Below are 25879 nucleotides of genomic sequence, written 5' to 3' on the forward strand. Positions count from 1 at the left end.
GTGTATGGATTGTAACTACACACCGGCATTCGCGCATGAAGGTTTTCGGTGTTTGTCTGTTAAAACAGTACTCCTCGCTATCTCCTGCGATTTTATTGCCCGAGGCGATAGATTTTATTCTCCGGATGTTGTAACGACGTTGTCGGGGTATGGTCTGTTGAAACAGGGCTTTCGTGCAACACTGCTCACACTAGTAAAACCAACTGTGATTGCATGGCGGTTAAGACCAGGCGTCCACTAGGGCGCGGACAAGACCCGGACAATACCCGGAATGCAAATTTGGTATTCCGCACTCCTTCGGCAACCTGTCCGCACGTTTCTGAACGTGTCCGCTCACTGTCCTAAACATGTCCGGGCGTTTCCGCACCTTCGGGATAGAGAAAAATTTCCGCGTCCAAATTTTGATCGAGACCAAAATTTGGACGCGGAAATGAACTTCCTGACACCTTCGGCGACTTGTCCTGACGATGTCCTGAGGATGTCCCGCATGTCCGGAACCCTTCCTCTCCTTCCGCACACGCTCCGGAAAGAATCCCGCGGTGTGGGCAAGCTTCGCGAATGAAAGCGGAAGACACCAGGAATGTTTTAGGACAGCGCGGAGCCGATGCGGATCCATTATATGCAAGTGTCCGGAACCGATGCGGAAATTTTGTGATCCAGACACGAAAGTGTCGACACTTTCCGCGAGCGTCATGCCAATGAAACGCAAAAAGAGCAAGAAGGGAGGCGAGGCCCCCATGCAAATATCCCCATCACAGGCACACCTTTCGTCTAGTGATGAAGAACAGGTAAATCTAAGGAGTTCCCGGTCCCAGAAGGCAAAGAAGAAGGTAGTAGAGACTGTTCCAATAGCAACCAGAAAGAAGTGAAATCAGCCCTCCTAATCTCCTAGTAAGTTTATGTTGATTTGATCTTTTCAGAAATTATTTTTCATCTGAGTGACTTTCATGGTTCCCATTACTTACTATGGTATATTTTCCTTTATGTTGTTTTCTTATTTTATTTGCAAACAAACTAGGCTATCCAATGTGACAGCCCAGCTGAAAAATCACAAAAGTAGGTGGAAATACACTCAGAAAAAAAAAGCATAGAATTTTTAGCTAAATGTTAATGTATTATATAAACATGAACAAGTTATTCATACGTAAATGTTCTCTAATGATACAATATATTAGAACAAAAGACATATTCATCACAATAAAAAACATGAATTCGATTGCAAAAATATACCTGTGGTCTCATTACAATGTAATATCTTTGAAGCCCAAAACAACAAAGAAAGCTAAAGATAATGGAGGAAAATGAAGAATTTTCTGTCAAATCAAAGTTCAAGTGAAATGAGAGAAAAAGCAATAAATTATGAACTCGAAACATTGTTTAATTTCTTTCTTTCTTTCTTTCTTTTTTTGCTGAGTGTATATATTTAAGTACACTCTAAGCATCACAAATCATTTCAGAAATATTCTTTACCTGAATGATTTTTGTAGTTGTTATTACCTAATGATATTATGGTCTCTTTTTGTTTTAGTTGCAAATAAACTCGATTGTCCAATTTGACAGCCCAGCTGAACCCCCCCCCCCAAAAAAAAAGTAAATTAAAGTAGGTTAAAAATAATTCTCCATTTTTACACTTCATTGACAATAGGCTAGTAAGCTCTCAGCATGGAAAAAAAATCTTGGACTTGAATCATTGCAAAATGTTCAAAAGTGATCAAAATAAGAGAGATATAGAGATGCACAAGGGTAAAATGAGAGAAAGAAAAACAAATTTAATGATTACGATCATTTTGGCATGCTCTGCAGAAGTATCAGACAAAACATGTATATACTTCACGATTGATGAAGCACAGGTGTAAAAAAGGGAATAATATATATATATATATATATATATATATATATATACATCTATTATATATATATATATATATATATATATATATATATATATATATACACATCTATTATATATATATATATATATATATATGCCTCAAAAAGTTTGCGAATATCATCCATGTGACTGTAGGCAGAGAAAAGATTGTTCCCCCAGATGAGACAAATTAAAACAAAAAGAATGAGTCGTCAGCCGACGTGCAGACAGTCCTATTCTTCGACTTTTGGTAGTCACATTCAATTTGTAAAATAATATTGACCAATCATATCAATATAATAGCAGCAGCTACTGCGGAAGCACAACAAGGAGCATCAATGACGGCTAGCTGTCAAATGAGAAAAAGTCAAAGTCAGCGCCAAAATTATACCTTTCAATTTTCCTGGTATTGTCCGCAGTTTGTCCGCATGCCTAACTTATGTTGTCCGGAAGGCATCCTGATTGTCCGCGTTCATTCCTGGTGTAATCCTAGATGTTTCCGCGCTGCCTGGCTACGATTAGCATATTCCGAGGTATTTCGCGCTCTTCCGGAGTGATTCCTAGTAATGTCCGCTGTCAGTCCGCGGACAGTCCGCGGACATTCCTAGGAATGTCCAAGGACAAGCCGATTCACACACTTATTCCGCGTCTGACGCGGACAGGATGCCGAAATGACATAATTTGCTTCCGCAACCCTTCCTGGGCTTGTCCGCGCCCAAGTGGACGTCCGCCCTAAACGGAATACTTTATCTGCGATATGGTAGCGCGCAATTTAGAAAACGTCATGGTCTGTAACATACAGTCCCCCCCCCCCCCAAAAAAAAAAAAAAAAAAAAAAAAAAAAAACGAACTAAAAATTAGCATTGCTTTAGTACACTGAAGACACCGTTCTTGGTAAACACTAACATCATGACCCTACCGGGATGGACGGAACCAATGCAAAGCATCATAATCTTAGATGTTCCTAACCAGAAAGGGTATAACGTTATTTTCTTACCTGCATCAGACCACATCCTTCCCCTACAGCTCCAATGAACAGTGTATGTGACATAGCTGGGATCTGAAGAGAAGGAAAAATTATTTCATGAAGTCAGTATTTTGTCATGGTTTGAAAAATGCTACTTTGCGTTATCACTTCACCTTTTCGTTCAGTTATGCATCTGGTTGTGGTGCGATGAGGCAATTTGTTTTTGTTAAGGACAGTAATTGGAATATTCCTCAACATCGGTAAATATCATTTTAAGTAGGATGAAATACTGAAAACGAATAAAAGTGTAATCAACAAGGATAACAGCAGATGTATTTAGATATTGTGTATATGCGTACAGTTTTTGTGTCTTTTTAATAACTTACTGGCACTATTAACAAAGGTGGCAGTAGGCCCGGTTTAGTTCTTGTTTTAATGATGTTTTTACGGTCAAGTTTTGTTGGTAATGTTGTCTGTTCTTGTATCTCTCCGTGGAAAAGACACACACTGCAATGTACTCTAAAGATGGCGTGAGATGTTTCAAAATTAAAGTCATAAGAGATGCCATACCTCCATGACCTGGAGAACTTTGCTGTTCTCGTTGTTGAGGTAGAAATGTTCTTCCACTGCGTCCAGGATGTTGGTGTAGGCCAGCGTTACGTTCAGGTTGACATGACCCACGTAGGCCAGGGTGGCGTACTCGGAGAGAGCTTGCAGTGCTACGCATGTATCCTGAGAAGAGTCAACAGTCATGTAGACATTAGTAGGAATTGCCCTATGAGGCCACTTTGTATATATGGCATGCGGTTGAGAATGCAAATGGTACGAAAACTTTCTTTGTTGTAAGAGACAATTCTATCTTATGGCCACCACCATTGGTGATTTTACTGCCACTTTGACACAATTATTTCTGTTGATTCTAGCTTTTCCTAGCAGTAAAGTTAGGCCTATGATGAGGGATTGCCCATGATTCAGCGTCTTATTCAACTAGGTAACCAACTTGAAATTGGACTAACTTGTTTGAGCATTGTGCCATTAATTGCTTTGAATATTCCTATAAGCTATTACACTGAAAACAGACGAGTTGAGCACAACTTGGATGTGAACGACGTCCAACGTCCCGCAAACAAAACAAAAGAACTGAACAAAACGTACCTGTGTACTGGAGAAGCCGCCCAGCGAGTTCCGTTGCTGGGTAAGCCACTTGACGATGGGTAGTGAGTAGGCAATGTCGCCGAGGAGCGTGTAGGTTAGAAGGGCGTATGCTGTCATCTCTACTTCGGCTGACGTCACAGTCTGTTTGATGTTACCCATGTGGGCAAAGAAAGGCAACGCTTCTAAGGGCTGGTCACTCAGTCGCCAGTAGGTCATGCCACCTTAAAAATATGGTGAGAGGGAAATGCACCGGGCAGGCCTTGAATACATCGTCTCTGTTTTCATTCCGTAGACTCAGAATAAGCATTACCACGTTCATTTATTACACCACGTGAATGAGTCACATTATATATTTATGACAAAAAGGAACTGCTAAATAGAGATGATGACCAAAAAAAAAATATATATATCATTGACTTTGATCTATGTCATTATAATTTCGAGGGTCTTGAGAATATGCGAAATCCATTTTGCTCCTTCTTGCTTCCGTTTTTATCTTATAATCTTGATTGAAAGAGCATTTGACAGCAGAGCTTAATTTCATACGCGGCGGAACTAATTCCTTCAGTCTCAAAATCTGTAAGAGAGTGTAACAGCCTCACCTCTCCTGATGGCCATGTTGGAGAGAATTCGCTCAGCGGTCGGAGCGTACGTGCTCTTTCGGAGTGTGAGAGCGTAGGCGACGAGTGCGGCGGTGTAGGGGTCACTGATGGCCTCAGGGTGGACGTTATCCTCCAAGAAACTCTGGGCCGTGGCGACGGCGAGGCGCTCCTCCCGTGTGTCGAGTCCGGCCTCCATGAGAGCTACCACCACGTAGGCCGTCAGGGACACTTTGCCCTGGATACCACCCTGTCCATTTCAGAATGCATCAATCTGTCACGTGTCAGTAACATTGTCTTGCCGAAGATGGGCTCATCATTACTTATAATGCTGACGACACAGGTTGTAGCCCTACGTGTATCACAAAATTCAGTTCACCCAACACACAATAATCTAGTGACGAAGATATAAATGATTCTTTCGGAGGGCAGATGGATAATGGCTTAATTATTGATCGGAAATATTCATTGTCAATATCTTTAGAAAGTCCCCATAAGTCTTTTGCTGCAAATGGTTGCATTCTCTTTCATAGGCTCCTGTAATGTCTATTCAGTATTGTCTGAAAGCGCATTAGGCTATCTTGCATTGCTTTATTCTAATCAGAAATAGTTCTGACATCATTTATCATCTCTATTTGGAAATTAAGATTATCGTTCCTTTCCCGTCATCACCTGAATGTCTTTGTTCAGAACACGTCCCACTGGAGGAAAAGACCCGTCCGCGCCCTGCTGCGAAACAACCCAGTTCTTGCTGAATCGCATCTCTCTGGGGTCGATATAGATGAACGTCCTGGACTGGGCGAATGACTTGAGGACAAAGGCAGTCAGCCACATGCTGCCAGATGAATCGTTCTCCCCAAAGGCGCTATACGACCCGTCGTGACGTTTATACGTAAGCTGTCGTTGATAACCTGAAGTGGAAAAGAAATTGACACTGATTATAGAATTCACAAGTCACCTTCAGAAAGGTTATTTAATATTCGTCGTCACGTAGAATACAAACTTTTGATGATGTTTGCACTCATCATTCAGCATTCTTTTTCGGTGGAGATGTACGTAGATTATGACCTAGTATTTTCTCATTCATTATCATTGACTAGTCTCTATTTTCGAGGAAGTCAGACTATTTCCCTCACCAGGACGATACAGCGCAGTCTATACTTTCTTCTGTAAACCTTTTAGAGACTAGCCTTATTATTAGCTTTTGCCTGGGATGTTATAAGTAACAAAGTTCATTAAACATGGGAGGGGTGGGGTGATATATTCACGGATATATCTGTGGAGAGTGTAATATTATTTTACCCATGACAAGAAAGTTCGTTGCCTCGCTTTTGACGTCATCGGTCAGCTGATTGGTCCGCTGCAGGTATCTCATGATGTAGACATTGGGCGCGAAGTGAATCATGTTCTGCTCTCCGCAGCCGAACGGCAGTCGGATCAGATTGTGCAGGTTGTTCAGGGTGGGTCCCATGACGTCAGCTATGTGTTGAGAAAGAACGGGGACGAGAGGAAAGAGAGAAAAGACGAACAGAAAAAAATAAGGACATAATATTTTCACATTAACATGCTTCATCTATTCCAGCACATGTAATGCACATTACACATCTGGGGTTTTTTAATCACAATTGCGCATGTCTTTTTTTTCTAATATTTAGGGCAAATAACTTTATGTTCTACTTCCGCAGTTCTAGCTATACCTTGTTCCACACTTATTTTATTTTTTCTGCTTTCTTTAGTATTTCGTTCTCGTTCATATCAAATATTTGTTTTACTCCATGATTTCTAATCCGTATAAAAATTCGTTCATTACCATATGCCAACTACCTTACTCACACATCTATCATATCGTTCATACACCAATTCATTGTTAATACATCAAGACATCCTTATATTCATAAACTTATCACCTCATCCGTGTACCTATCATATCATTCTCACACCCAACGCCTCACTCGTTAAAATTGTTTGCCTATATTACCTCGTTCACATACCTATCATCGTGGCCTGAGCCCGCTCGGACCCGTGGACAAAGTTCAGCGGTAAGGTGAGCGTAAATGCCTCGTGGTATATCTCGCTGTTACCTGTGAAGAGGTGAGAATGCGATGTGTAGAAACATGATAATGTCAAAGGATGCAATTATAATCATACTCGCACGTTGTGTCATGTGATCTTACGTCGCCCTTTCTCCAAATTAATTTTATTTTCGTTATGAGTAACTGTCTCAGTATGAGTTTGTATCTTGAACAAGAGGGATCTTTCCTCAATCCAATATGTAATTTTTAATCTACCAAGACATTACAATGTATGTGATTTTTTTTTTTTAATAAGGGTAATTCATCCCCTGAAAGTAAATTAGAAACAGATCACAAATCACTAAATCAAAAGGAAAAAAAAAGGAAAATGAGGTTAAATTAAATCGAGTGTCTGACTGGCATTCGACGCACGGCTGGCAACTTCTTGACGGCAAAAGTCATATTTTGATTTTAAAATGGGAAAATTGCACATAAAAGCATACAGAATGAAGTTTTTAGTAACATGCAAATTTTCTATTTTGAGGGAGAAAAAAACCCCAAACACACCAAATGTAAAAAAGCTTTTATAGCAGCCCAGCTGACGTTTTTATTCATTAAACATCGCGTCAAAACATACACATATTATGCATAGAAAGATTTCCTATGACTGACATAATTACCCTTTCTCTTCCATATTCTGAATTCGCCAAGCGACCCAGATCCGGTGGCGAATCCAATATACTGGACGTTCATGGTGGCCAGAGAGGGGTCATTCAGGGTCAAGATGACAGACTCGTTGACTTTCGTCTCTCCGTATCCGATCTTGAATTATGTGGAAAGATTGGAACGAAAAAAAAAAAAAAAAGACTCGATGAGCTTCACACTTATAATAATAAACTAACATCATTTGCCTGCTTCATCACAACTCGTTGTGTGGTGCCAAAGTTCAAGTTTCTCTGTTAAACGTGTTTTCCCAGATATCTAAACGGTATTAGACTCACGTGCGAAAGTGGATTGCGTGAGTAACTTGATAAACTGTACTCACCAGCGATAATGCGCATAGCAAAATAAAATGAAATCTTTGGAATGTTTTAATCGCAGAGTTCTATTCCACAATATTCTTAATGTCTGGATTGCTGGGTTTTTTTTTAATATCCTTTACATACCTTTTGACACTCGTCAGAAGAACACTGTAGGAAAAAAAAATCTAGCGTAGATCAATATTTCGTGTTGTAAAGTAACAAATTGTATAAACGGAAAAAAAATGAATTGAACTAGCTAACAAACCGACGGAATGACATAATACTGACTGACTGATTTCATAACGTCATGTTTGACATGATCATACATCATCAAAGTGAAAAAGAAATCAAAGTGTGAAACTAACAAACCTGTATTTGTGTATCACTCCAACTAATCCAAAATGCTCTAAACTCATCCCAGCTCACTATACCGGGCGTGGAGGCCGTTTGGATCTTGGGCCCTGTATCACACACAATACCAACGTCAAATTCCATAGTCATCATACTTCTCTTCGGGCAATACAAAATATCTTTTGTCTCGTGATCTCATTTGTTGCACGTTAACAACTTCGACCGTGCTAGGGTTTTGTTTTTGCTTTTTGTTTTGTCAAGTTTTTGCCATTTTGAGCAAGAGATCTGATTTAAATGCATGATGTGAATACTCGAGTGATTTGCAGTTTTATCAAGGGCACCATAAGAAACGTGACTCTAATGCAACACTAAATACAGAGGGATTGGTTGAGAACCTGCAAACGAACATCAAAATATTCGCTATTACAGGACTAGTCAATAACACTTCAATAATTGCAGTTAAACACAAATAAAGCCTCCAATTACAAAACTATCAACAACAACAACAACAAAACTATATGAAAAGAAAAGGGAAAGAAAGAGAGAAAAAATTATGAATGACATAATTGCAGAATGACAAGGAGAAAAAGATAAAACCATGTTCAAATACACGAGAAAAAAAAAAAAACACAGGCAAAATGATATACAGTGGGACATTTGGAAGCGATGTAAAACCATAGAAACTATGTGTTTTTAGTATACTAGTATATCTCTATGTGTAAAGCCTACCTCTCCGCCTCCTTGAGATCCAGGACTGGGTATTGATGAAACCACCGAGGACGATTTCAAAGAATATGTTGTCTGTCTGATCGCCGGTGAGGGCGATCTTGGCGTTGCTTGTCGCCTTACAGAGGAAGGTAAAGAACTCCATGCCGTCAGGCGGGTGGACAAACTGGTACTCGTCATAGCTCGGGGTGGAAATGTGAATCCGCTCTGCATATGAAATTATCAGTAATAAAGCATGATTTCGAGCGCACTATACCGGCTAAGATACATGACAATTGCAGTTACCCTAATTGCAGTTATTTGCGAGGCTGAAGGTAGATGTCTAGATATACTGGACGAGAGTGACGGCTACGTATGAATTCGGGGCGCAGAATTCTAGAATGACGTATGACACAGGATGTATCGTGAAAAAAAAGAGAATTTCTGACATATTTTGTTCCCCTCGCAGAGGATTCACGGTTAGTTCTAGTGCACTACTGTACAGCAGGATGAAACAATGACTGTCACGTGGTGCCAATTCAACCAATCCCTTTTCACTGATAAAAACCAGTTGATATTGACACTGGCGTACACTTAATATCGAAATAAGACATCTCATTAAAAAAAAAAAAAAAAAAAAAAATCCTCTTGGACACTCTACTAGAAAAGCTGCAAAAGTAATTGTACTTTTAATTGTCAGGAACAGCACTTACCATTTGGACAGAAGAAAACGCTGTAAGTATATCCTCTGGCAATACCCTCCGGCTGTAATGTGAAACAAAAAACAAAAAAAGAAAACCAAAAAACTGAATAAATTTGTCCACAATTTATTGAGTCAGCGATTACTAGTCGCAAGTTAATGCTTATCTCGACAATGGTGACAATAGGATGATGAAGGGACTATGACGGCTACCAGGGAACTCCGCTCTTACCTCTACAAGAATACTGTTGGTGATTTTGTCTCGAGCCAGCGGGGTGGACATCGGGATGTCGCCACGCCCTGGCTCCTCTTGGCAGTCACACGACAGTGTCATCAACGCCTCTGCACCGGCTGGTCAAAACAAGCAGGACGGAGACGGATCAGTTCACGTGACACGGATAACTACTCTTCTTAATGATTCGGATGCCAGTTTATCATCTCAGTAAAAACTCGTTTTCTTTTTTAACTTTTTATTCTACCTTCGACATTTACGAGCTATGATCGCATGGTTATCTTTGCTCAAGGTAGTATCTTAAGCACTGGTAGCATGCACTAATCTCTCTTAGGGCTCAGTATGGCAACTATGTGGATCAAGAGAGGCTTCGGGGATAGAACAGCTTGCACGAGGACGTAAAGACTTGGCGGGATATCGAACTCGGGACCTATGCTCAGTATTCTAGAGAAATTTACATTGCGTGTAACACAGTGCTTCCATTGAATCAGTTTTGGTTTCCATGACCTTTTTTTCCTGTTTTTTTTTTTTTTTTTTGCATCATTGCACATTTTCAGTGTGATGCAGTTGTTCTTACATCCTCCAGCATTCGTAATCTTGTCCGAGTGTTAATCGAGGCAAGTATACAACAGCACCTTTAATAACAGTAAGAACGATAAAGCCGATGGTACATATTATGACATTTATGATAATGACGATTTTCATGAAGACAATGATGATAATGATGATGATGATGACGATAATGATGATGATGATGATGATGATGATGATGATGATGACGATAATGGTGATGATGATGAGGAGGAGGAGGAGGATAATGACGAGGAGGAGGAGGAAGAGGAGAAAGAAGAAGAAGAGGAAAATAGTGATAATGATAAGGAGAAAAGATCATAATTTTAACACTGGCAGTATTGAAACTCTACACAACACAATGATTTACGAAACCAGTTTCTTCACATGATTTAGCCATTCTACCGTAATGGGGGAGGGGGATCCAAACGGAGAGGGGAAAGGGGTCACAACAAAACAGAGGTCACAGGGACGATGCAGACACCTCTTGATCATTTTATTATTTACCATGTATCCTCTTCTTTCCTAGCTCGGTGAAGACTAGTTCTATCTGTGTGGTCAAGCTCTCCTTTGCTCGCAAACACTGAGTCAACGTGTGTGTCCGGCCTCCATAGTTGAGAAATTTGACCCCTTCTTGAATATGCACCGTCGTTATCACCTGTGTATCAAAACGTTGAGACAATCACTCATTAATAATAATAATAATAATGTATACTTTTATAGCGCAACAGTCCATCAAAAGATGCTCATGGCGCTTTTAGTCTTAAGGTTAGGAGAAGAAAGAAAGAAAGAAAGAAGAGAGAGGGAGAGAGAAAAGGAATTATGTGACATATTCACTTTTGTTTTGTTTCCTACAACATGTTAAACAGATATGTTTTTAGGGATGATTTAAATGATTCCACAGAGGATGACTGGCGAACAGTGACAGGGATATCTTTCCAAACTTTAGGTCCAACATTAGTAACCCACATTGATGCATGCAAAGAGAGGTGAGCTTCAAAATGAGCACACTGAACCAGTACAAACAAACATTACCGACAATCAAGTGTCATCATGCTTCACATAATTTTAACACATTAAGCATCGACGTTTGTGTCAATTCAGTATGTGAAGAAATAACATTTGCCCTTAGGTCTTTGCAAATAAGGTCTCACGAAATGGTTTTCATAATACTAATCTTACCTTCACACACACGTCCATGTAATTGAACACACTGAGGGGCACTCGCAACTGTTCGCCCCTGATGACGGAGTAAGGGAGGGTGTACTGGATGAAGAAGTCCTTGAAGGCAACCAGGGGTACCGAGGTGGCCACACCCAGGCCGTGATGGGGGGACATCGCCACCACGTCAGTCTGCCACGTGGTGATGCTATCCGGGACCTGGAGAGGGATGTAGTGATCCCGTCTCGTCGAGCTGGAGATAAGAGCAAGAATGAGAGAATTTACGGCTGTAAATGATAAATGCGAACAGCAACAGCGTTGGGAACACATAGAGGATAGATACACGGATGAGGTGATAACATAGAGGAAATGTTTTCTCCTAATATTCAGCTGCAGATGAAATTAATTGTCAGAATAACACAGTAAGTTCTGGACCAAAATGTCTGATATTGTGTAAAAATTGAATGGAGTCATGATTCGGATTTGTGTTGTGTGTGTCTTGTTGACTTTTGTACATATTTAGGTGTCTTCTGGATTTGTTTATGCAGTATTATATAATATAATGTCATTTTCACAGCCCAAATCATTTCCTGAGAACAGATAATCTAAGTAGCGAAAGTCCCCACCTGATGTTAAAGCAGTTGAAAATCCACGTTTCGGGGAAGTAGGCACGTCTCCGCCTATCCAGTCTCTGATCAGATCGCCAGGACTTCAACGGAGTGACTTCCGGTCCGTCCGCCTCGTGTGATCCTACAAGAAGAAACATAATTAAAATTTCTTTTATGTCGGAAAGATACATTTAGGTGAATGTTCACTCAAATAAACAAAAGCATATGTAAGATTAAAAGAAAATCATTCTGGTCAATCCACAAGAAGCTGATATTATAGCTGAAATAAGAGCTGGTTGTTAAAATCTCATTCATTCTTGCACTACAGATTATCGTTCATTCGCCAATATTCTTTACTATAGTATAAAACTCCAAAATCATACCTTGACAATGACAAATGTAACCGAAATAGCAGGCCATGCCAACAGTGACATAAAAGAGGTTTGTGCTATTTAAATAACTAGTAGTAGATGCATAATACCGAGACAGCAACTCATCCAGCATTATGAATAAGCGAGCTTTCTCAGCGACCGATTGAAAAGCTTTTTGCACGGCAAGGTGTTATAAATGGAGGCACAAAAACAACAACAACAACCAAAGTAACAGACCAAGCAACGTAAAACAGTAGATAACTAGATCGTCTAAAGATCAGCCTATCATCCGATCCTGGTGTGCCACGGGAACTCCAACATATCATATTTGAGTGGTTTTATGCTAAAAGATAAATCATAATTTCGGTAGTCAGAGCAAGAAAGCGCTTTTCCGAAGGATGTGGTGATTGTGACGTACCCGGAATCCCTTGGAACCTGAGCTGTACTTTGTCCGTCATAACTCTCAAGCCGGCTTCCTGTGCAAAGATTTTACAACATACAGTGTGCATTTTAGACTCGGTACACAGAAACAATATGTACATAATCATCATTATCATTATTACTATTATGATGATGATGATCATCATCATAATCATCATCATCATCATCATCATCATTGTCATTACCATCATCATTTGGAATATCCTTCTCATTATCATTGCTCTTACAACTACCGGTACTGCAACAACTACCGATACTTCTATTTAGGCCTATATCATTTTTTTTTCTTCTCTTTACCCTTATTGCTGGTTTGATCTTGTATACGTTTCATTGAGTGTCGTCAGCTTCTTGTAAGGGAGAACACACCCTAGACTGCCATGCAAGCAAACTGGTCACAAAGAGGAAAAAACGATCCATGGTGTGTGCCCACTCACCCTAAAGGCGTAATCTGCGTCCCTCATCCGCATTGCATTCCACATAGGGGATCGTTTCCTTCTAAATGACGTGCTCCACCAAAACGTGTCCTCGTATCTCCCATCTGACAAGTCGTATTTGGCCATCTCAGCGAAAACCTTTAAAAAGTATAATTCGTGGACTGTTATTTTACTTTTGGTCACGATACCATTCAGCATTTAACAATTCATACTTTTGAGCGGTTAATCTAGGCTATTTTGCCTATATACATACTGTTCACACTTAAACGGTAACTGTAACTCAGTTGCAAGCAATGACGAATCAACTGTGAAGACTTAAGTTGTTGCTGCGGTAATTTCAATTGTATAATCTTACAAAATATTCATGCCTTCTCATTAGACAGACATACATATGAATTTGCTGATAGCGTGCTTCGGAATTTTCTCGGGCATAATCTTTCATTTGGGAATTCTCTGACGTCACAACGCAGCGAAAGCTTTGCGCATAATAGTTGCTGCAATATTCGTGTACCTAAAAGCACATAAAACTTATACACAATAATGTTTTTAGTTTGTTAAGTTACACGAATTCCAACTGCTTGCGACAAAATTTTTGCTGTGCCCATAATTTTGTCTCGATCTTGCAGAATGTACAGACCAACCCAGACACACGCACCTGCGCTGGTGTAAGCTGGTATCCTGGTTTGAGGAGTTGAACACTCTTATCAACAGTAGCCACGCAGACACACGAGTCTGGCTTGGCTGAGATCACCATGGTCGCCTGGGCCTTCGGTAGCGTCTCATTCCTGGACCATGACACAGACACCTGAAAGAGTGCATTAACACAAACTGTTGTACATGTGAGATAAGATAGTATTGGGTAATGGTCTAGCTGAGACGCGACGTGTACTAATCGAGACACATTGGACAGATATACGAACCGACGTGTACCAACGAATCGCCATCTTCTCTTTCTTGTCCCAAACAAGAAACCTCCGCGGATTAAAAAGAGTCGCCTCCCAACATTTTCCATAAGAACAAACGCTTTGATAACTTGCTATAACCTGCCTTTTCGTTCTGCACAAGGTGCCTAAGTGGCGTTTTGCAAAACAGCGCCTTCTCGTATTGCTGCAGCATGCACGCTGCTAGGATTGCACTGAGCACTAAATTCACTACATGCTCTCACCTCCTTGCATTTTAGCGGAAAAACAAACGAACAAACAAACGAAAAAGATCGGATAGAATGATAGCCTAACAAGGGCAATCATTTTCTACAAATAATACAAAACGCCACTGCGTAGTAATACTCCTCGAAAGACACAGGTATTACTATGCGTCGCCGATTCTCACCTTGTTCTCAAAGCTGGGTTCGACGTCCAGTTGCAGCGTGTCAACCACGCCCTCTTCGTCGTCGCGCACGTAGTAGACGAGGAGGCGACTCATCGGTGACATGGCTGCAGTGACCATGAAGCTCAGCGACGTGTCGCACGTCTCCGGCCGAGATCGTGTCTCGTTCCCGTCACCTGGGCGAGGAAGAGATGAAATATAACAACAATGTGACAAGCGAGGAAGGACAGATGTTGCCACAGCGAAAGGTCTACACGACAACACCAATGTATTTTCCAACTTGATGTCATGAATTAATAAAACGCGCGGAAAGATTAAAAACACGCACGCATGGTCGGCCCTTTCTTGAATGACAGGTCATATATGAAGCCTGCAATATTTAACATGTAATAATGTGCTGATTTCTCCTTCTTCCAGTATTGTGCAGACACCTTCTGAGTATACGCTTGCGCATTATTTATGGTGGGCTCTCATGTAGTAGACGCAGTCTCCGGGCATGACAGGGTATGTATGATTCCGATAAAAGTTAGAAATATGTATGTATTTCAAAGGCCAAAACCTGACGAATTATGGCCCTGGACTGCTTACAAAGCACTAATGCTTTGAATCTTCGTGTTTTAAGGCGTGAAAAGATACTTCATTACATTGATAGGATAATAAAATAGGCTGTTTTAGAAATGTATGTGCTAGGGGGAAAATCCTCTAAGAAGGAGTTCATGTTTGGGGATTAAGAATCTGAACACAGGGTTTGAATTCTTGAAAGGACCAACCAAATGTATCAAGAGAATGAAACAATTATGACAAAAAACCGCATAAAATGAAACCCACGTCCATGCAACATATCATGTGCCTGATATTTCACAACACCTGTGTATTGCCATTTACCTTGTCATGTCTTTATGAGTCAGATTTTCTTCAGCAACTCCCTCCCTCCCCACAAACTCCCCTCTAATCACCAACAACTATCAAATCTGTCAGAATGCCAAACTTTGATTTCAACACGGGTCAGACCTTGAGTTAGCTGTATCGGTGGGTCCTGGTCGTCAATTTCATACGCCTGTCTCTTCCGCCTTGCTGTATGCAGCCCGGACGTGACAATGTTACCGCGCGACATGACTTCGTAGTGGAGGGTGAAATTACAAGGACATGTCGACTTGATGTGTACAGTTGCCATTGTCCCCACCTGGCAAAAGAATGGATATCAGCAACAGATCAGTACTATTGTGCTAAAATTGGGCCAATTTACACACGCAACAAATTACCGGGAATTCAGGATTCTTAGAATGGCAACGTGACAACTTGCCAACGTCGATGACGTTGCAACATATACTAAGAACATATATCTCTATATTTGTTGCAGTATCACGTATATGTTAATTTAGCAATGTATTTGGAAAGCAGCAGAAAATCTTCAAAAGTCCGAATGAAAGCAACCTCTTGTTATTGCAATGTCTCCGACACGTTACACGAAATGACTTGGGTCTCTCGGGGCTCACTGAGCTAAAGCTACCAAATTTCGGTCTTGTTTACCTTCCCTAGTATGCACCTAAATGACTCACATGCTCGATAAAGATGGCTAAAAGTGGCTGGAAGGAGAGGATGGAATGCTACCCATGTTAAACAAAATGATTACATAATAACCTAATACAGTGGACTCCCGTTATAACGAAGTCCTCGGGACCGGCAGTTTTCTTTCGTTATACACGTATCTCTTCACATGAGGCTCTAGAAAGATTGCATAAACCTTCCCTTTGGTAACAATATAAACTGACATCAGGGTCCCGTTTCATAAAGTTTGTTATCAATAAGAACTGCTACATTTCTATGACAAATTTGCTCTCAGCCAATCACAGATGCAAAGATGTCAGTAGCTTATAACAACTATCATAACTTGTTATTGATAACAAGTTTTATGAAACGGGGCCCAGGTTAAAGCGACTGCTGCTGTGTGTCTACGGAATTCACACGAGGTATCTTTTTTTCATCTTAGCACAATGAAAATTGTCCATAAGAACTTGAAGTTTTTTTTACTTTTTTTAATCTTTATTTATTATCTTTATCCAACCCAATCTGCTAATCCTAGGCATAAAGCGGGGTCAGAGAGTGGAAGCCGATATGTTGGCCAATCAGAACTGAGCTGGTCACCTTGAGCCGTGGTTGTTCGCTGGTCATCAGGAGATGGCAGTCGCTAGGCGAGTACCAGCTTCCAAGCGACAGGTATTGCATCGAATAGCTGCTTCCGGCGGGTTTCCCATCCACGCGTACGATCAGCGCCTGTTCATAATCAGCACAAAAAAAAAAGATACCAATACATCTTAAATGACGAATCACGCAACACAATCATCACAGACAGTTAGTGCCAAAAATCATGCGTCGCTGAATAAGATAACGAGCATCATACCATTTCACAGCCTATTTATCTTTTACTTTATCGCCCTATAAACATCACCACGGCAACAAGTCTTGTATAGATTTCATTCACCAATGACATCACAAAACAGTTGTAAGGATGAAAAAAATACGCTTTTAAATTTTCTTACAGATGCTGCAATATTGATGGCATATACACATATAAATGCGCATAAATAAAGAAAATATCATGCATAAGTAAACTACGCTTTCAGGTTGTTAGTTCACCGACGTAATTTCATGGCAATCGAGTCATCTCTGGCTTTTTGTTTGTTTATTTTGGGTTCCATATGATTTCCTTATCAAACACTTAATTTTATAAACTGCTAAACAATACCCCAAAAAGCACTCACGTCTAACCAGAGCAAGCCGTCACCGTCAGGAAGATTGTTGATCTCGAATGCTGCTTCGCCGTCCATGACGAGAAACTCGTCTCGGAATATGACTTGCTCATTCTTCTCGACATTGATGCGAACGACGACACTGCTAGCCGGGCTGTCGTCGGGGTAAAACAGCAGCACCTGGACGTGAGAAGACAGGAGAATATCAACTGTCATTATGCTTTACCGGGGTATTTCGTCGGCTAACACTCTCAGCTGGCTGCAGGATGGAAGGGGTATGAGGGTATCAAATACATTATGAATGTATGCAGTTAAGACACTTTCATTCTAGATAAAATTGTAGATCATTTATTAAGGCACTGCAAAAGAGCCTTGGGTGTGGCTGTGATAGTCCATAACAAAGCTCGTGATGGAGGCACGCTTCAGCAATTAATTCCAATCATATTGTCAATTGTCAAAAACGTGATAAAATTAATTTTGTATATATACATAATATAGACATATGAAAGTTTTAATTGTCGACATTTCTTTTTTTTTATTGTTCAATCTACGTCGTGATTAAAATACTCGACAAGTATGGGTTATTACGCACTCTAAATAGCGTTAATCATTGCAATGCAGTATACTGTAGTCTTTCGAGGAAACCTCAAAATGCGTCATAATATTTCATTTCATTTTATCAATTTTCTTTAGACACGGGTACTTGCTTCAGCCACAGGCTGTTTTTCCACAAATGTGCAAGTTAACATAAACAGTAACGCAACATGATACAGGAAGATACAGGAACATATACACTATGGAAAAACACAAATCAACATCGAAAAACAAACATCAACATTTGAGAGTACAGGCAACAAATCACAATCGTTACCCACCCCCAAACACACACACATGACAAATCCTACACGATCATTCGTTTTTTTAACTTTCACAAAAAATTCAAACCAAACCGAACAAAATGAATTTATATATAATTATAGTCTAAGATACGAGAGTAGGACTCATGGAATGTGATCCTGGGAAGACAGATATTCTTTGATGTCTTGCGAAAATTAATCATACGTGCTATATTGGAATACCATGCAAAAACAAAGAAGCAGGGAATACGCAGCAACACAGCCTAGTATCCGGCTCAACAGAATGCCTGTTAAGAGCTCGAATTGAATTTATCTCTGATAATATAGCCGATATGGTTATCCCAGGTCATGTCAAATAGTACTTTGACAGGGTGATATTCATTGACCATACCAGGCGCGTGATGAACAAAATAATACGTGCAATTCGACTAAGAGCAAAGATGTATTCGTCCGGGCAAATTTCTACGAATCGACTCAACTGCAACTCAATTGCACAGCACGATAAATTTACTTCCATCCACCCACTAGTAAAAGTTATGTCATCGCTTTTGAAGGTTGACTTCATTTCATCAAACGCTCGGAAACCGGAAGAGAGGTATAAAGCGGAGGCTGACGGGAAGGAATTACCTAAGCCTCACCTATCATTCCCCGTAAAAACAGAGTTGCTGTTTTGCCAGGTATGTAATGTACAACTGTCATATCTTAATCTAACCATTTTTTTTTAAATGCAACTGTTCTCTGCGTACACAAGTTAGGTCCGTGTAAGTATTCCTACTGGAACTTAACCCATCAAATGTTATTGAAAAGGGGGAGCTCTTCCCCTTAGTGTGTCTTGTGCGGTGCAGAGAATGGTAACCTGTCGGTCATTCTGGGCCTTGTATTTTCACCGGGTTAAAATTGAGCAAACAACTCTCTATTTCATCATCTTCTTCTTCTTCTTCCGTGTAGTACAGTCCACAAAATGTGTATCAGCGTACTAGTGTGTGGGCAGGTGTGGTGCAGGCATATACAGTGCCATTAAAATGTCTACAAAGTTACTATGTGCAGCTAAAAACACCCCTGGTTGCTAACGCAGTTGTATGTCCTGCACCCTCTATTTGAATAGATCTAGAGAGGTGCAGTTGACAGCATCCAGAGGAAGGCTGTTCCACAATCGGATGGCATCTGGGAAGATTGATGATTTGTAATATAACGTTCTTGTGTGAGGGACAACAAGTTTCAGGATATGTCCACGATGCAAGTACGGAGATGGTGCAGGTGCTGTATAAGTCCGTGGGATGTCCACTAGGGAGTTCATGACCCTGTACATCATTGCTGCCTTCAGCTGGGCACTGCGTTCTTGAAGTGTTTGCCAATGCAGCTGTTGAATCATTGGCGTAGCACTACTTGTCCATGGATAGTCGCTACGGACAAAACGTGCGAAACGTCGTTGGATTTTCTCGAATTTGGTGATGTTGTCATGAGTAGAGGGGTCCCAGACAGTACAGGCATATTCTAGGATAGCATATTATGCTATTCACTGCAAACTGAGTATCGCAGAAAGTTGGATGTAGTGTAAGCGTTCTGATACACCACAGATTAAAAAGAACAAGAGACCCGCGGGTCTAGCGCTCACCTGAGTATCGCAAGTTCACCTTTCATGCAGTCACTAATCTAAATTATTCACAGCTCTACTAAAATTTGACCAGGCATTCTCAAGTAGAAGATGAAAATGTACAATAAGGGCCCAAATTTTTAAGATTCCTTAATTTGGGGGGGGGGGGTTGGGGCCCCCTGGGGCCCTCTGGGTGAGGCATGGTGCCCATTTTGATAAATTGAGATCCTGACCCCCCTAGGGATGCTACCTGCCAAGTTTGACGAAAATCTATCATGAAGTTTTCAGGAAGAAGATGAAAATGTACAATTCAGGCCCCCATTTGGACCTTCCCAACCCCTCCCCCCCCCCCCCTGCCCCCAAGAGGGGCACCCCTGGATCTGCTATGAACAAACTTGATACTACAGTCATTAATGTACTCACTCATAGTATTATCTTAGCTCTATAACTTCTGATTCTAGAGAAGATTTTTAAAGATTCCTTCATTTTGGGGGGTTTGGGCCCCCTGGGGGCTCCCTGGGTGGGGCATGGTGCCCATTTTAACAAATTGAGATCCTAACCCCCTAGGGATGCTACCTGCCAAGTTTGATGAAAATCGGTCTTGGGGTTTTCAAGAAGAAGATGAAAATGTAAAAAGTTTACGCACGACGCACGACGGACGACGGACGACGGACGCCGGACGAAGGGCGATCGCAATAGCTCACTTGAGCCTTTCGCTCAGGTGAGCTAAAAAATGCAAAGCAAAGCAAAACAAAACAAAAAATCCTTCTCCTAGAACTAGCGTCTCATTTCTGATCGCTGTCAGGTCCACTGCCATTGAACACCTGTGTAATAACTGAAAGCTAACTTTAATCTACAGATGGTAATGAAGATGAAAGTGAGTCTGAGTTGTTTACATCTTTTATCATTTTTTCAATCTTTATGTTTGACATAATATCGCCTTGATTCTTTATCTAAGCCGGTCCATCATGGTGATACAACTGCAGGCGTTCACGAATCCCGCCCCCTTTGCTCAAACGGCAAGTTCTTCACACTCGATAAACCACCCCTCAAACTCTCCTCTGCCATAATGTTGTCTTTAATGTGATGCGAATTATTGTTGCTATTGTATTATGTGGCTTGTACCAATACCATCACTCAGCGATTCGTCAACTTTCGAGTGTATTCGCGCTCTGTCGCGGTTATGCAAACCGTAATTCCAATGACGACTGAGCTCTGAGCACGAGCGATCGTGGTGCGAATCTTTCCTCCGAGGTGTATAGGTAGCAGTGCTACGTGTGTGATGTATATCACTGTCGTCATAGAAGACGGCAGAATTTAGTCGGACATATTTTGTTTTATCTTCTACACATGATCTTAGCCCAACGGCCGAGAAGCGATTGTCACTTGCAATAAACGAAAAATTACCATTATACTTATACTTCCTAAGCACTACGCTGTCGCATATCGAAGATCTCTTGTTTTGTAATCTTCTTTTCATGACTCGATTGATTCACTGCCATATCAAGACGTCACTTTGCAAAATTATCCAATGCTTGATAAAGTTGACATGACCACTTAGTGATTATTTCAATAATGTCTTATGTCTAATCCATTACAGCATTATGTACCGAAAAAGGATGGTGCTTGCAAGGGGTTAACGGTCGCTTCCAAATCAACGTCATGGTTACATGACCTACCTTAAAGTGACCTTAATATGATTTGACATTGAATATTCATCAGGCAAACCTGTTTCGCTTCCAAATGATAATTCAACTACCATGTAATGGTTTTGACTCGTGTAGCTTCCATGTAGACTTCCTGAATCATTCGCTACATCTGAAAATTTAAGGCTTCCGCAAGGTATTGCAATCCTAAAGAGTGTTTTCAAATGAAACAGGTGGAAAGCACATGTACCCGGAAGAGAGGGCTTCTGGAGTTGAAAAACGGGGGAAAAAAAAGAAGGAAAACTGTACAGGAGTTGTTACCTTGCCGTTGTAAGGGAGGCCCGGCTTGAAGTGTTTCTTGGTATCGGGTGAGAACTCCAAGGAGACCAGCTGTTTATGAACCATACACGTCTCATCCATTGCCGTGAAGACACTCCCGTCGCTACTGGTGACACTGGCTTCCACGCGGATGACTCCCTTGAAGTGTGGCTTGAGCGGCGCACTCGTGAGGGCGCTAATGCAGATGTTGAAATAGGCCGTACCGTTTATCTTCGTAGAAAAAAAATGAAACAGGCACGAGAACAAAATAAAAACAGGTAACATTGGCTGTGAATTCGACTTAGTAACTTGACTTTGACCATCCGTAAGTGAGCGAGGGAGTACAAAATAGAGGAGAACGTGACTGCAAACTATATCATTACACAAGCATGCACAGTGAAATGGGGATTTATCGAAGAAGAGAGCAAAGTCAAATTTCGGAACATCACTTACTCTTTCTTTTTGTTGTTGTTTTTGTTTGTTTGTTTGTTTGTTTTGACTTGAGTTTAACAGATTGATGCCGACTCATTGATTGGTTAGCAAAGAGTCATTGCTGATATCAATTTGGGAGATTACCTGCGGAGCCAAGTCACATTAAAAGAGTCTAAGAATCACCTCATTCTAAACAGGATCCGTTTTGCATCATCCGTTGGCTTTACATATTATGACATGAATAATAAAAAATCATGAATCAGCTTCACTTTCTAATATTTTCACACTTAGGCTTTCGGAACATGATGTCACTAGTGTTGAGAAAAGGATATGGATTAAAGTCGAGCAGAAACGCTGGGAAACTCTCATGCCTTACTCACATCCATAAAGTGGTAGATATTCTGACCCAGATAGTCGTCATAGTAACCCAGTCCATGAAGGTTCATGTTGATTGATAGTTTTCCACGAACAGGTTGCCCAAAGGTGTACCTAGAGGATATATTGACAAGAGGCATGACAACGTTGAACGAAACACGCGACATCAATCACTTATGACGCATGTACTTGACACTGAGTTTACAATATTCTTTCGAACTATCGGTCTTAAATTTCCTCATAAATTTTCAAGAGCTCGTCATCTTTCACGTGATTTTCAATAAATTGGGAGGGTCTCATCGTCATCGTCTGTGACATTTTGTTGCTGGGGCAGCCAGCTGGTGTAAGTAAATTTTTTTTTTTTTTTTTTTACTAAATGCGATGTAAATTCGATTCCAATACCCACTGGCTAACATATATTGTGACAGTTTACATTATTTTGTTTCTATAGCAAACGTTATGATGTCAGTCACCTCTCTCTTTGAACAACACACGTCCTTTTTGTTACTAAAAAACAATCGATTGTTTGTTTGCTTTTTGGTATTGCTGGAAAGACCCTGCACAGTTTGTGACTACATTCCCTAATGATTTCTTCTCTCTTTTTTCAAGTAGGTCAACTCTTAATTTGCCAAATCATTCTATTAAATGTGCTGCGAAAGCTCATTTCCGTGTAATTTCCTGACGGCTCCCGCCAGAACTCAGAATATCATGACACGCGACTGAAAATTAGGCTAAAAATGCTCGGGATTGAGTGACTGAACAATGCACAGGCACCCTTGATCATTGGTCACACATACTTACAACGTAAAGTGGTACAGGCCTTAATCTGATAATGATATAACTCGCAAGAGATGGCAAAGGAAGAAGAGAGAGAGAAACAAGGTCAACGCACTCTGTTCTGACGTTCTATCAAGATTCAAAATGACAAGGAACTCGAGTCTAATCTTGATCATTCCGGTATGCACGGATAAAACGAACGAAATTTTCCGCGTCCTGTGACTCCACAACCTAACTACAATTGACATCTTCGGGGAAGTTACACAGCATGAAGGAAAGACCGACACAGCGGTCCACAAATTTTGTTACGGAATGATATCCGTCGAAATTTTGGCCACAGTCGCTGGGTCACCAAGGATGCATCGAATCGAATTCTTCCATCAATGATTGTCGGTTTGCTGGCCGTAATTTGGTTCTGCCATTCGTTGCCTGTTGAACCCGGGAGGGCCAGGGGTTAATTCGAACATCATGTGTTTATGTGTTGTGGGTGAACTTCGCAAATTGGCGCATGTAAGTCAGGGAAACTTTAAAAATTAGCGATGGCGTTGGATTCGTATGTGCAGTGCTTTCCGCAATCAAATAAATGAAATAAAATATACAGCAGTGGTTGAAATATATTTCTCGTATCACAGAAAAACAGATAAGAAGACTAATTTCTCTAATTTCCTGGTATCTTTGTATCGACAACATCTAGGAGAGTGTATTAATTTCCTTATATCTAGGGCCTATTAGTCTATGCAAGAAATCCAAGTGTACGGATACAGTCGTGATCAGACTGTATCAATGTAAACATAAATATCATTCTCACAGGAAAAAAAAAAAAAAAAACAGAAGCCGAACAACGACAGAATCGAGGAAAACAATGACACATTCCATCTCGGAGCGCAAAAGTATGCAATATCCTGGTATTTGTCTGAAATTAGCTAATATGGGGAGGGGCAAGCAGGCACAAAAGTTAGCAAACATGTCAAGACATGAGAATGCTCTTGCTTTTTGTGAATACTTGCACACGCTTGGCGCCAATTGTTGGACTGTGTCAAGGAGTGAGAATGACAGCTGTCGCCAAGGGTTACGCCTCTAATTCTAGAAAATTCTAATTGTTCCAAAGTCCTCGTGGTTCTGAATGTGATGGTTACTGGTATGTCTTGTGCTAATGCAACCAGGCCAGTGCTCTCATGTGGGTTGAAGAAACGCTTTAGGGCTTTTCATAGTTGACGAACAATTTGACATTACTTGACACTTGAGAGAGAGAGAGAAAAAAAAACACGATTTCGTACTGTACACAATTTTGACATTCTTGCCTTTGGAAAGGAACAATTAGATGCAGTGTTTACATCTACCTACAGATGTATGACAAAGTCCTAGGTCTGACACAATATTTAGACTATGTTTGATGATATCATTTCTTTGTTACCAAAGTGCAAAAACAAACACACTCATCCATCTTGGAGGAGGAATATTGACTTACTTGGCGTGAATCGCTGCACGGCTGCACTTGCTAATGTCCCGGATGAACCGCGGAGGCTCGATTATGACCTCGAATCTTGGCAGTACTGTAGGAAGAAAAAAAAAAACCGTGAATGTTCCCATGATTATGATCTTAATCGCGGAATATCAACATCATTTATAGCAAAATTCATGCAAGGGCAAAACCGACCCCGTCCCTTCCCTTTGATGGAAAGAATCTCGGGGAGGAGCGCTCAGACAGTCATTGGTTTCTTATGTTTTCTTTCTTCCCTTCTTCTTCCTTTTTTCTTTCTTTTCTCAAGAGCCAAAAGTGGGTGGGGGAGGGGCCCTGGACTCCAGTTCCTCGTTGATGAAGAATATTGATATTAAAGTATGATGAGCTGAGAGTCGGATTTTCCGCAAATCTAGAAGAGGTACTGGTAAACGGTGAATAACAAGGAGTGTGTGAAAGCGGGAAGGAACAGTTAAACCGCCAAGGATCAATGTGTTGATTCCATATGACATTGAGACTAGACAGATAAACTATGATGTAGCGACAGACAGTAGGTGGTTGCTATAGGGAAAGAACCTACATCCATCGCCTATGGCATACTGCAGGTTAGAGACAGTCCTTAACGTCTCTATCTTCCATCGGCAGGAAATTTTGCTTCCCTCCTTCTGAATGTATTCAATCAAGGCACAAGAAGTCTGTACTACTAAGTGCAGTACAATACTTCAATGTTCATTTACGAAAACAGTGACGCACATGGGGGATAAATTTCACTGTACGATGCCCAAGATGACTAACCCTCAACAAATAAGTGAGAATGCAGCTGCAATTGCTCATGCGGCATCTTTCTCGGGTATGGGAGAGGTATAAGATTATTTTAATCCCTTCCCACACTCCCATTGGGTTATATGAAAAGAAAAAAGAAAAAGAAGGTCCCTGGAAGTTCCCGAACGCGTGGCAATCAATCAGGGTTCGACAAACTGTGCCAGAAGGGTAAGTAACACGTGTACCTGGACACGTCAAACTACGCACTACCTGTCATGACTGACATAATTTCAGTGTGATAGACAAACAGTGTACGTGTCGGGCGTGAGCGAACAATGGAAACCCCTGTTTGTGCACCGCATATGTAATATGATTTAATACGTAT

At 40.8% G+C, this 25879-nt stretch overlaps 1 protein-coding gene across 1 annotated transcript in view; it reads right to left on the reverse strand.

Annotated features, from left to right (window-relative positions):
- LOC140237900 (C3 and PZP-like alpha-2-macroglobulin domain-containing protein 8) overlaps window positions 1–25879 on the reverse strand; it is a 55019-nt gene that overhangs the window by 9428 nt on the left and 19712 nt on the right. The window contains exons 8-32 of the mRNA XM_072317832.1: window positions 24742–24826; window positions 22502–22610; window positions 21693–21920; window positions 17287–17454; window positions 16670–16798; window positions 15536–15707; window positions 14528–14700; window positions 13854–14003; window positions 13199–13336; window positions 12742–12799; window positions 11971–12094; window positions 11366–11597; window positions 10691–10841; window positions 9614–9732; window positions 9395–9446; window positions 8706–8909; window positions 7995–8086; window positions 7284–7425; window positions 6583–6672; window positions 5894–6070; window positions 5264–5502; window positions 4595–4841; window positions 3993–4213; window positions 3408–3569; window positions 2868–2930 (exon numbers count right to left, since the gene is read on the reverse strand). Of these exons, the coding sequence (XP_072173933.1) occupies window positions 2868–2930; window positions 3408–3569; window positions 3993–4213; window positions 4595–4841; window positions 5264–5502; window positions 5894–6070; window positions 6583–6672; window positions 7284–7425; window positions 7995–8086; window positions 8706–8909; window positions 9395–9446; window positions 9614–9732; window positions 10691–10841; window positions 11366–11597; window positions 11971–12094; window positions 12742–12799; window positions 13199–13336; window positions 13854–14003; window positions 14528–14700; window positions 15536–15707; window positions 16670–16798; window positions 17287–17454; window positions 21693–21920; window positions 22502–22610; window positions 24742–24826 (3725 nt within the window). The remainder of the gene's footprint in view (window positions 1–2867; window positions 2931–3407; window positions 3570–3992; window positions 4214–4594; window positions 4842–5263; window positions 5503–5893; window positions 6071–6582; window positions 6673–7283; window positions 7426–7994; window positions 8087–8705; window positions 8910–9394; window positions 9447–9613; window positions 9733–10690; window positions 10842–11365; window positions 11598–11970; window positions 12095–12741; window positions 12800–13198; window positions 13337–13853; window positions 14004–14527; window positions 14701–15535; window positions 15708–16669; window positions 16799–17286; window positions 17455–21692; window positions 21921–22501; window positions 22611–24741; window positions 24827–25879) is intronic.

Source organism: Diadema setosum, chromosome 14 (genome assembly GCF_964275005.1).
Source record: "Diadema setosum chromosome 14, eeDiaSeto1, whole genome shotgun sequence".
Taxonomy (NCBI): domain Eukaryota; kingdom Metazoa; phylum Echinodermata; class Echinoidea; order Diadematoida; family Diadematidae; genus Diadema; species Diadema setosum.